Genomic DNA, 13,429 nt, shown 5'->3' with positions numbered 1-13,429 from the left:
TTCTCTCTTTGTAATGTTCAAGTTTTCTTCCATGTTATATTAATCTATTGTTTATGCTTTTCATTTCCTTTCATATACTTAGTTAACTTATATCATAATCATGTTCTTATCTTGTTTGTTCATGTTTCTCTTCTTTATAATGTTTAGTTAAGTTCATTATGTCAAGATGAAAAGGCTTTACTAATGGTGTTAAAATAAATATAATATAAACTCAACATGAACTTCAATACTTATATCCAAAATAATTTGCTATTAATATATCTTATCATTTTTATCTTATTAATTCTTAATATGTCGCTTGTTAAATGGTTAATCTAGATTTGTGTTATATAACACTTGGTACAATAAATGCTTGATCATTCATAGTCTTCGGCCAACATCGTTGTTATGAAAGAAACTTGATTTGTTATTAATATAAGTTAGCATCATAAATAGCTAAAAAATATTTAGAATTATGGTGTTACTTAAATAAGATGATTAATATGATCATGTTAATAATTTATAATGAGCTAATAACGATAATCTTCCTATTGGAACCTTTTTTATGTGTGGTTTCCAGTTGAGTAATAAAAACAGTTTATATTATACCTATTTGCAAAACCATTAGTGGATCCTTTAATCTTGACATTTGTTTTTATCCTTGTTTAATCTTATCATCATTATCACTTCTCAAAGTTCTCTTCAACTCCTTTTATTATTTGTAATTTATATAGTTGACCTCCCTGTAGTTTGACCTCGGTCTTGCTGGGTTATTTATTACTTCGACACTCCTGCACTTGGGATAAGACATCAATCTTTTGATCATGTCAAGTTTTTGGCACTGTTGCCAAAGAGGTAAGTTACCATATAAATTATATATTTTCTTTTCTTTTCAATTTTATTTGTTTTTCTAATTTTAGTTTCTTCTTCTTCTTTTTTCTGCACTTGTATAGGAATTTAGACATGCACATTAAGTGGTAGACTTTCTAGAGAATCGTCATCTTCTTCAGAAAACATGGCCGACAAAGATAACCAGTTACTTCATATTGAGAATAATGAGAATAATTATGTTAGAACACTTAGAGATCATATGAATCCAACAAGAACAAGTGCACCATCATGTATAATTTTTTCTCTTGATGCATCTTATTTTAATTTTAAGTCAGGCATTATTCAACTTTTACCTACTTTTCATGGCTTAGATCTAGAAAATTCATACTTGCATTTCAGAGAATTTGAAGAAGTTTGTAACACCTATAATGACTTAAATTATAGCATGAACACCATCAGATTAAAGCTTTTTCCTTGTTCCTTAAAAAATAAAGCTAAAACATGGCTATAAAATCTTAGGTTAGGATCCATTCGTGCTTGGGATAAAATGCAACAACAGTTTTTAATGAAAATTTTTCTCTTCTCATAGAACAAACTCTTTCAAAAAACAAATCACCACTTTTACTAAAAAAATCAGGAGAAACATTTTACTAATGTTGGGATAGATGTAGAGACTTGCTTGATATCTATCCTCATCATGGTTTTGAAACATAGAAATTGGTTTCACATTTTTATGAAGGGTTAACACCTAAAGTTAAGCAAATGGTGGAATTGATGTGCAATGGAACTTTTGAAGATAAAGACCCTGATGAAGTAATTGAGTACCTAGACTTGTTTGCTGAAAATGCTCAAAATTAAGACACTACATGCACTTATGAGGCACCAGGTAAAACTCAACCTCATACATCTAATGAAGGCATGTACAACTTTAGGGAAGATCATTAACTCCAAGCCAAATTTGCATCGTTAGCTAGAAAAGTCGAGGCACTAGAATTGAAAAAAAGTGATCAATTAAAATCTGTTTAAGAAATTATGTGTCAAATTTGTGAAACTAATGAACATTCAACTAATGATTGTCCAACTGTGCCTTCTTTCAAGGAATGTCTTCATGAACAAGCCAGTGCTTTAAATAGTTTTCAAATGCCATGTCATAATCCATACTCCCAAATGTACAACCCTGGTTGGAGAAATCACACAAATTCAAGTTGGAAGAGTGATAACAATAATGCACAAACTTCACGGCCATAACTTCAAGCAAACCATAATTTTCAAAATTCTCATGGATATGCACTTCCTTATATCCCCCCTCCTAGAAAGAATCTTGAGGAAACATTGCATGCATTCATTGAAAAGTAAGAGACAATTAACACTCAAAATGCTCAAACTATGGCAAATTTGAAAGATACTCTTGCAAAATTCACATCTGCTCTTAGTTTTCATGAAAAAGATAAGTTTTCATCTTAACCACAATAAAATCCCAAAAGACAATACAATTCAAGTGCGAGTAGCTCCAGAAGCCAACACATTGATCAAGTCAAATCAGCCACTACTCCTCGTAGTGGTAAGGTTATTGAAAAATATATTCTTGAACCTCGTGAGAAAGATAACGAGTTAATCTCTGAGGGTAAGAAAATAGTTGACCCTAAACATTGCAAAGAAAAAACCAATTCCATATGGCACTTCCATTTGAGCTAACACTTTTTATATATCCTAAAAAAATTCAATTTACTTTTCAAAAAAATTGAGATTAAGAAGCTTTTTTAGTTTTTTTTAATAACAATTTTTTTAAAAAAAAAATATATAAGATATTTTGGAATGGTCTTAAATTTTATTAGGGTCCAAATTAAAATATTTGCAAACATTTGAAAAATAGGTTAATTTTTTAAACTGTAAAGTTTTGAAAATCACACCGAAATTACTTGTATAAATTCATATAACATCATTAGGACTCAAGAACAATTTGAGATAATTTGGCTTGTTTTCTATTTTTATAATTTGTTAAATTTTTTTTTAATATATATTTTTCAACTTCGAAACAATTCAAATTATTTATGAAAATGGATTCAATTTTCATTAATATTTATAAAAGATTTCAATGACAAATACCAAAATATGAATTATGTTAAAAGTGATTTTTTTTATTAATTTTAATGGTCAAAACCAAATAACAATTATCTTAAATATTTTATAATCCTATAAGTGTTATCTATTTAGATATAAAGATACTTGAGAATTAGGGAAAAACTCTTGGTATTGGTGAGGTATTTTCACGAAAAGAAAATATTGAAGAGGATTTATCTTTAAGTTGAAGAAAAATCTTGAACATGGAAAATCTTCAAGTAGTGTAAAATCTTGGTGTAGATTCATCAGGTTGTTATTGTACTCAAATATGGTTTGGCACTTAAGGTGTGAATATAGACCTGCTAAATCACATTAAAAATCGAGTTTGTAAATTCTCTCCTTTACCTATTTATTTTAAGAACTTCAATTATATTTTTTTTATTATTGTGTTCATTTGAATTGATTTTTATTATTTGTTAATATTAGTGATACAGTTAATTCACCCCCTCTTAAATGTTATAGTTGCCTTAATCCTACAACAATAGTTAGCATCAAAGCTTAAACTATTATTTATCTTTAATCACTAGCTATAATATCTAAAATAAAGGATCATCCACCTCTAGGAAACCTTTTTTTGATAGTAATGATTATGCTTCTTGGAAAGCTAGAACTATTATTTATCTTCAATCTTTAAATTATGATTTATGGTTATCCACAGAGAATGGTCCTTATAAACCAATTAAAATTGAAGATTTTAACTAACTAAGTTAAAAAATCTAAAATCAATATGTTAGTTCATGAATATGAATTATTCAAAATGTTTCCTAGTGAATCCATAACTAGTGTGTTTACTAGAATGACTACAATAACTAATAGTTTGGATGCTCTTGGTAGGACTTATACTAAGGCCAAAATTATAAGCAAAATTCTTAGGTCCCTATTGAAAACTTGTGAAGAAAAGGTGATGGTTGTTCGAGAAGCCAAGGATCTCACTAAACTTCTATTGGAAGAGCTTATTGGTTCTTTGATGACACATGAAATTAATTGCAATAGAGAAACAATAATAATAAGAAAAGCCAAAGAAGGATTTGGCATTCAAAATTGTTCATTATGTTGAAACTGATGATGATGATGATAATGATGATATAGATATTGGAGAGGACATTACTCTAATTACAAAGCAATTTTGAAATTTTCTAAGAAAAAAAATAAGGGAATAAAAGATTCTCAAACTTCAATAAGGATTAAAACAAGAAAGAATTAAGGAAGTCTTTAAACATTACAAATGTAACAAAACAAGATGCATCAAGGTAGATTGTCCACTTATTCAAAATAAAAGGCAGAACCATCATCACAAAAAAGCAATGAAATCCATATGGAGTGATGATTCAAACTCTAGTTCAAGTGATAAAGAATAGCATGTTATAAACATACACTTCAAGACAATTGAAAGTAAAAATAAGGTACAATCTTTAGATGATGAATCTAACCCTACCTAAAATGAATTGCATTATGCATTTGAACTTTATATGATGAATTTAAAAAAAGTAAGTTCAAAATATAATATATTGAAATAGAACTATGCATGATTACTTGTTGGAAAAAAAAAACTTTGGAAAAGAAAGCTTGCATTTTCATTGATGATATTGATAAGGTGAATCAATTTGAGAGTGAAAATAAATCCTTGAAAGAAAAAGTAGACAAGTTGAACACTACCTTAGCTAAATTCATATAAGGCTTTAAGATTTTAGAAACCATGCTTTCTAGCCAAATATGTGTTTTTTAAAAAAAAAAAATAGGTTGAGGTTACCAACCTAAAAATAATTAAAAGTGAATAAAAAAATATTTTGTTAAAGCCAAACAATCATATGAACCTAACCATAAGTGCAATTATTGTAGAGTTATAGGTCATTTGATTTATGCATGTCCTATTAAGAAGGACAAAGTTTGTAATATAACTTAGGTCCTAAAAGGAACCACTTATAACCATAAAAGTTATAAGAAGGTATGTGACATGACCAAAAAATTGATGTCTTCTCCCAAGTGCAGGGTGTCAAAGTAATAAATAACTCGGCAAGACCGGGGTCGAACCACAGAGAGGTTAATTGTATAAATTATAAATAACAAGACAACAACAACAACAACAACAACAACAACAACAACAACAACAATAATAATACTCAGTACGTGGCGTTGTTATACCTGAGAATAATCTAAAAGATCGGGTCACAGGTTTCCAGCCTATATACTGAGTTTATGAAAAGATCAAAGAGATAAATTATAAATTATATAATATAAACAGAATGTAAATAATAATAATAATAGTAATAATAGTAATAATATTAATAGTAATAGTAGTAGTAGTAATAATAGTAATAATAATAATAATAATAATAATACTAGTAGTAGTAGTAGTAGTAGTAATAAAAAGAAGAGGAGGAAGAAATTAATGAAAACTTTGAGATGGAAGATTAATGTAAGGATTAAACAATGATAAAAATAAATGTCAAGGTTAGAGGATCCACCAATGGTATTTCAAACAAGTATAGTATAAACTCTTATTATTCAACTGGAAACCACACATAAAGGAGGTTCCAATCGCATGATTTCTCATTAATAGCTCATTATAAATTATTAACATGATCATATTAATTATCTTAATTACATAACACCAAACTTTTAAATATTATCAGGAATTCATGATGTTAACTGATGTTAACAACAAATCAAGTTCCTTTCATAGGTGTAGGTAATACCATACTGTTGGGCTATGAGAGTGCCAAGTATTTGTTGTACCAAGTGTTATACAACACAAATCTAGATTAACTATTTAACAAGCAAGGTATTAAGAATTAGTAAGATAAAAAGATAAGACATGTTAATATTAAACATTAAGATCCATGTTGAGTTTACACTATATTTATTCTTACACCATTAGTGTAACCTTTTTACCTTCACATAATAAACTTAGCTAAACATAATGAAGAAGAGAAACATAAATAAACAAAACAAGAACATAAAGAAAATACAAGTTAACTAAGTAAAGGAAAGGAAATGAAAAGCATAAACAAGATATTAATGAAAGCAAAACTTAAAAATTATAAAAAAAATATAAAGAGAGAAATAAAGAGCATGAGCTTTATCTGAACAGCCAAGCCACCAAATACATGGCAAATGCCTCCTTTTATAGGCCAAAATTCAAAATTATTGATTTGATGACTAATTGTTGAGTGGGTGGCCAACTTTTGACTTGGTGAAAATCATTATCTTCTTGTCTAAATAAAACAAAAATGCTACCATCCGAACTGGGTCCACTAGAAAACATAAAAGTTGTAAGAAATTGACTCAACTTTCCAGGAAAAAAAATAGAGGTCATTTGGACTTCTAGAACTCCAGATATGGGCCAAACACTGAACAGTGTTCGGGCTGCAGGACAGATTCGCACTTCTCCGTTATTACTATAATTTGGACTTGAAAATAGACTTCTTAGATCTTAATGAAAACATGAAAGTTGTAGGCCTATGTCTTACTGAATCCGTGTAAAAATTTGAGGTCATTTGGACATTTAGAACTCGAGATATGACCCAATTACCGAACAGTGTTCTAGTTTGGACTGCACCAACATCTCTTTTCTAAGTTTCACCCTCTCTTTATCTTCACAAATTTCAGTAGTTGAATTCATCAATCAATCCTTTGATTTATGTGATAGGCCTGCATTTAAGATGAACATTTACCATATATTAGAGCATTTTATAGTATTAGACTTATTATTATAAAACATGCTTTAGTTAAGGAGTTATTGATACTTTAAGTGCAAAATAATAATATAAAACCTTGATAAATATGCACTTTTAAGTACTAATCAGTATGGGTATCAAAAGCTTCATCTTAATTTTTTTATGTAGTAATTAATCAAAAAAGTATAGGGAGTGGTGTTTAAATAGTGTTTGCTCAAGATGATTATTGTTTTCAAGCATTACCAAAATCAATGGAGAAAAGGTCACTTTTAGAGACAACTCAAAAGGTAAAATCATTAGAGTTGGTAGTATTGGAGGGAAATCTTCACCTTTAATTAAAAATGTATTTCTTGTTAATAGCTTAAAACATTTTGTTAAGTATCATTCAATTATGTTATGAAGGCTATAAGATTGTTTTTTACCATGCATGTTGTTTCATTCTTGAGAATGACAAAGTAATCTATGTAGGAAATAGACAAGACAATGCCTACAAAATTAAGATTAATGCATGCATAAAGATACAAATTTGTCTTATTTCTAACATTAATAATAGTTTTATATATATATATATAGAAGACTATGTCATATAAACATGAACATTATTTCTAAACTAGTTAAAAATGATCTAATTAAAGATCTTCCTCATATAGCTTTTAAGAAAGAAAAGTTAAATGATGCTTGCCAAATAGACAAACAGGTAAAAATTTCATTTAAAAGCAAGAATTGCATCTCAATTGAAAGACCTTTAGAATTTCTACACATCGATCTATTTAGACCAACTAGAACTAAATGTATAAGTAGAAATAGATTCATGTTTATAATTATTAATGACTTAATTAGATGTACATGGATTTTATTTTTAAAATCAAAAGATAAAACTATTTATGAATTTGGAAAGTTTTCAAAAAAGGTTGAAAAAAAAAAAGGTTTTTCCATCATAAACATAAGGAATGATCATGGAGTGAATTTATAAGTAATTTGTTTGAATCGTTTTGTGAAGAAAAATGATACCACCATGATTTTTCAACACCTAAACTCCCCAACAAAATAGGGTTATGGAAAGAAAAAATCGGTGTCTTCAAGAAATGAAAAGAACAATGTTAAATGAATTTTATATTCCTAAAGTTTTTTTTGCTAGAAGTTGTAAACATCTCTTGGTATGTTTTAAATCATGTTACCTTGATACTAGAGTTGAAAAGGACTATTTATGAGCTTTGTAGAGGGAGGAAACCCAACATCTCATATTTCAAAAAAAATTGTTCAAAGTATTTTATTCTCGACACCAAGGATAATTTAGACAAATTTGATTCAAGGTTCATTTGGAATTTTTCTTGGTTTTTACTCCTCAAGCAAAGCATATAAAGTTTACAATAATAAAACACTTTGTCTTGAAGAATCCATGCATATTGCCTCTGAGGAAACTCAAAATGAAAAAAAAAATTATTGATATTCTAGATGACATTAATAAAAGTGTTCAACATTTGAGTCTTAATGATAAGTCACTCATGGAAGCTAATAATGAAGGAATGGAAAAAGATCAACCAAGCACAAACAATCAATAAGAAATGATAAGTAACTCTTTTTTGCCACTAAAAGAAGCTAAGGTATGTAAGCTCTCTCCCTTTCGAGTTAATTATTGGTAATCCTTTTTAAGATACTAATACTAGATTATCTTAAAAACATAAGTGGTCATTATGCATTTATTTTTTATATAGAGCCTAAATCATTTCTAGAAGTTGAAGAGGGTGAAAAATGGATTTTATTTATGCAAGATGAGTTAAACTAATTTGAAAGAAATGATGTTTGAGAATTGTTCCATAAACCTAACAACCATTCAATTACTAAAACTAAATGGATGTTTAGAAATAAAGCTGATAAACATGGGATAATAGTAAGAAACAAAATTAGACTATTTGTCAAAGAATATGATCAAGAAGAAGCTATTAATTATGAAAAAACATTTGTACTGGTAGTTGTACTAGAATCAATAAGGATATTTTTAGCCTATACTTGTCATGCCAACTTTACACTTTTTCAAATGGATGTTTTTATCATGGAAGAAGTGAATGTTAAGTTGAGGTGTGAATGTAGACTTGTTAAATCATGTTAAAAATATTAAAAATCGAGTTTGTAAATTCTTTTCCTTACCTTTTTACTTTAAGCATTTTAATTATATTGTTGGTTATTATATTTATTAGAATTAATTTACATTATTTGTTAATATTAGTGACACACTTAATTTGCCTTAATCCTAGAATAACAAAACTCTCAAAATATTTGCAAGCATTTGAAAAAAAAAGGTTAATTTTTAAAATCATATATGCAAAGTTTTGAGAATCACACTAAAATTACTTATATAAATTCATTTGCATCATTGGTACTCCAAAACAAAATGATATAATTTTAGTTTGTTTTCTATTTTTCCATAATTTATTGCATTTTTATTGTTTAGAAAATTAAAAAAAAATGCTTTTTAACTTTCACAACTTTTGAAATTATTTATGAAAATGGATTGAATTTTCAATAATATTTATAAAACAATCTCAATGACAAATACCAAAATAATGAATTTTTCAAAAGATAAGAGAGCTGCCTGCCTACGTTATGCAATCGAATATGCTCCAGGTGGCTTGACACAGTTTGCTATTTTGAGGGAGCTGCTCTTGATGGCATCAGGACTGTACAAAATGAGAGTGACGACTGTTTGTGCAGGAGCATGAGCGCTTCAGTATCCTTTTTGGAAACATTCATAGAGAAGCTAACATAATTTGCAATGCACCACACAGCGGCCAGCATTTGTAAATTTATTAACAAGATTCAAAGCAACAGCAACGAGATGGAAGAAAGAAAACAGGGATTGAAAGGGAGAACGTGATTAAAAGTTTACAGAACTGGGGGAATTCCTATAGTTTAAAAGATGTAGAATTTCTCAATCTTTCTTAGAGAACAGGGCATCCCTTGACCTTTATCCCTGGTGCTGTAGGACATTTTGCCAATGGACAATGGTCAGAAACGTCAGCACCCCACCAAGCTGGGCCATAGATATCTTTGGATTGAAGGGTAAAATAAAGGATAACTCCCAAGAAGGCAACACCAGCATCCAAAGCAGCTGATAAGATGTAGGTGTGCTTAGCCCACCATCTCTTGTACCTCCTGTAAATAATGTAGTTGAAGATAAATCCAACAAATGCCCAAGACCAGTAGTGCACAGTTTTCGCTGATGGCATGGCTGATGAGGCACTGAGGATAAGGGGGATGTGAATCAACTTTATCCATTTTTTCTCAGGGAATTTGCGCTGGAGAAACCACATTGGAACTGGGGCAAGGAAACCAACGAGGAACCACCAGTTCTGCTCCGGGTAGACTCCCTTGTCTGTGAACATTCTGAGAGGTCCTACTACTCCCCAGATGATTGAAGCATTGTAGAAGACATCGCTTCCAGGACAGGTCCAAGGACTCCCATCAGGAAGCAAGTCTGGATTGCAGATGTTTTCAACAGATGAGAGAAGCCACCATGCTGTGGCAAAGTAAACAGTGGAAGAAACTACTGTTCCAACTAGCTGTAGACACAATAAAACCAAGTTAGTATCCTATATTTAAATGAAATAGACTAGTTAGAGGGTGGCCAGCATAAAGATTTACCTGTACAATGAACATAGATTTGGGGGGGATCTTCATATAGTGCCCCATTTTGAAGTCACCGAGAAAACTGAGTGCTTGTGTCATGCTAATGTAGCCATACGTCTTGAAAGCCACGTTAGCAAGAGGCTTCCCTGGGTACATGTACCCAATAACCAATTCTGTGATCACATTTAGTCCGATTTGCTGCATAGATGTTTACACAGTTCATGAGAGATGGAGTATGTGTCTGTGTGTCTATTGCTTCCCAAAAGACAAGATCATACCATGTTTGTTGTCGCCTGAACAACTCCAACGGGTAAGGTGAATACTAGAGCAATGAAACAGGCTAGGAGAAGTCCCCACCAAGGAAGCTGAAGCTGTCGGTCAAAACCTTCCACGGCCAGAAGCGAAAGAGCCAGTGATATAACCAAGATAACGGTAAACCACCATTGAGGGACTACGGCGTAGTTCTTCTTCATAATTCTTGTGTGCACATCACTAAACTCGTCTTTCACTGCAGTTGTCGTCTTCTTCAACATTTTTATGATATTTCTGCTCAAAAGAAAATTCCATATCAAAACAAACAAACAAAAAGCAATTAATTAGGCTGGAATTAAATAAAATTAATGTTGAGGAAGATGGCGTACTTTCCGTCAAAAAGAGCAACGTGAGTAAGGGTAGCTGTTAGAGATGCAAAACTCAATCCATATAAGAAGGCGAAGAAGATACTTAAATAGAGTTTGCTATAATTCTCATATTCCACTAGATTAAGGTCGAATGTTTTCTCATTAAGAACACGGGTAATGTTGAATATCTGACCATCTTCATCAAAAGTGTGAGAGGTAAATATGGGAAATCGCTTGGCTTCACGAAAGTTAGACCAGTATGCTATGGGGACAAGGACATACATAACCAAGATGAAACCAACCATAGTATTGGCAATGGCAAAGAAAGGGTAAGCTAGAGGAGTTCCCAAGAAAGAGGCAACTGTCGCCCAGTCAAGACCAAAGGAGCCAATTCCAAGACCATTTAACCCTGCACCGATCTGTTGAGCGGTGATCGAGCGCTTCCATATCCAGCAAACAAAGGAGAGAGCTGATAGTGAAGGGAAAAAGTGGCCAGGAACAATATAGTAAGCAAAGCTTGCAACGAAGACGATGGCAAAGAATTGCAGCCTTGTACGTTCTCCCTTTTTTCTCTTTTCCTTCTCGTGCAATGCCCTGCAGTTTGCATAAATATATATCCACCATTACACCAGTGTTTAATTAACAGACTTTCCATACAAGTCTTTTCAATACAAGGGAAGAAAGATATAGAGAGATCGCAGTAGTACATGCCTGAATAGAGAGACTTGGACAAGGGTTGCAGGCCACCACATGTAAGGCGAATCCACGAGAATTGTTCTGAACATGCCAGCCCATCCATAACCAAGCAACTTGCATCAAGTGCCACGAAACATTATAAGATAGATAGAAAACATTTATTGACATGTATGTATGTATGTATGTCTGTGTGTGTGTGTGTGTATCTGTGTGTGTGTTGCATGAATAAAAAATAAAATCCAAATCATATATGTTATACCTGAGTGGTTTGTGCTAGCAACATAGCAGCGACAGGATGGAGCCCTCTGTGGTAGAAGGCTTTCGTAATTGTAATGATGTACACTGCATATACACCACCGGCTCCACAGTTGGCAAATATGGTGATCAATACATGTTCTTTCATGTTGAAAGGCCCTGGATTCAATGAAAATGACCATTTTGTAAAAGGGATCGAGACTTGTTTCTTTGGGAGTTTTGCAGCCATGAACTTTCCTACGGGGAGAACAAGAATCTGTATTGTAACTGAACCGATAGATAGCTGATTAGAACGATACTGGAAGAATTGATTCACAAAGGAAAGAAGGATGCACGCTGCCAACCCAAGAACCCATGTTCGAATCGTCAGGACTGCCTGTGTAGGGTCATCGGTGATTGGAACTGTGAGCCTGACTTCCTCAATTGGATTATCGTTCACTTCTTCATCTTCTACATAAACAAGTCATAAAATTTTATTCATTACAAACTGTACCTGGCTTAACCATGCATGCTAAAAACATTAAATGCTTCCAAAGCAAGCATCTTCTTTCAGATTTTTGCACGTAATTGTTGATATATATTCAGAGTTGTTCTAATCTCCTCTCTTTCATAAAGTCGAGGTACATAAATAATTTTTATAATGGATTTCTTCTCCATGTAAAAAGAGAAGCCTGCAACTTCTTGTTTAACTAATAATTTCTCATACACGCATCCACAAAACAAGGCTAAAACTGCATGATTTGATCATCTATACATGTATATTTGAGAGAAGAGCTGATGAACAGATGCATTGAACCAATATCTGAGAGAGAAGAGGAGATGTACATGGTAGATTACCTGCTTTGTCGATTTCGAAATGATGCTTCACATAATCACCAGGCAAATTTCTCATCTCTCCTTGATTATGTTTGCTGGGAGGGAGAGGAAGAGGATAGTCCAAGGCTCCAAGCAAATGATCACTTCCAACCTGTTTATACAGATTCTCCAAAATGCCTTGCTTATATATTCTGATTTTCTTTCCTTATGTACTCATGCATGCCATAACTGTGCATGAACAGGAAATGAATCCTGCATCATTTTCTGACCATGTTCTTCTTCTTCTCTTAATTAGGGTAATCGATGCATAGTGATAATGATGACTGAGAACCGGGCCACCCGGGATTTACCTGCTTTGAAGGACGAAATTTCCACTGTGGATATGTTCTTAGCTTGCACCAGTAGAGATATAATTAAAGCGCTAGCTGTAAATACACCAGGTAATATGAATATAAACACACTAACATACACTGCACCGCTATAACAAGGCACGCGCACAAACACACTTTTGTAGTTTATTTCATCTTAATATGGATCCCCGTCCCATCTACATTTATTATTTGCCTTTTTCACATTGTCTTCATGTTGACTATAAGCTTCGACATTTTTCAAAAAGATGATTATTTGGGTTGGCTGAAAACCCTATTTCAGTATTCCACCACTATTGCGTTTTAAATGGAGGGTGGTAAAAAATATATATATATATATATATATATATATATATATATATATATATATATATATATATATGTTGTTATAAAAAAATATTATTTTAATATATTTTTTTTTTTAATAAAAAGTACTTTA

The 13,429-nt window shown here is 31.6% G+C and overlaps 1 protein-coding gene across 1 annotated transcript; it reads right to left on the bottom strand.

Annotated features, from left to right (window-relative positions):
- Positions 1–9,375: 9,375 nt before the first annotated feature.
- Positions 9,376–12,698, bottom strand: LOC118056778 (oligopeptide transporter 1). Its single transcript, XM_035069122.2, has 7 exons — positions 12,644–12,698; positions 11,811–12,256; positions 11,567–11,664; positions 10,877–11,449; positions 10,514–10,781; positions 10,251–10,433; positions 9,376–10,168 (listed from the first exon to the last, which is right to left on the bottom strand). The coding sequence occupies exons 1-7, from the start codon at positions 12,696–12,698 to the stop codon at positions 9,548–9,550; spliced, it is 2,244 nt and encodes a 747-aa protein (XP_034925013.1). The 3' UTR covers positions 9,376–9,547.
- Positions 12,699–13,429: the final 731 nt, after the last annotated feature.

Source organism: Populus alba, chromosome 1, assembly GCF_005239225.2.
Source record: "Populus alba chromosome 1, ASM523922v2, whole genome shotgun sequence".
In the NCBI taxonomy this organism is placed as follows: Eukaryota; Viridiplantae; Streptophyta; class Magnoliopsida; order Malpighiales; family Salicaceae; genus Populus; species Populus alba.
Note: the sequence above shows the minus strand (reverse complement) of the source record. Positions and strands in the feature narration are given on the sequence as shown.

Excerpts from the sequence above, each read along its gene's own strand:
- LOC118056778 (XM_035069122.2), bottom strand. The coding sequence starts at position 12,698 with ATGAGAAATTTGCCTGGTGATTATGTGAAGCATCATTTCGAAATCGAC. Across the intron at positions 10,782-10,876 it reads GTTGCTCTTTTTGACGGAAA|AAATATCATAAAAATGTTGA; the intron begins GTACGCCATCTT and ends TCTTTTGAGCAG. Across the intron at positions 10,169-10,250 it reads AATCTATGTTCATTGTACAG|CTAGTTGGAACAGTAGTTTC; the intron begins GTAAATCTTTAT and ends TTGTGTCTACAG.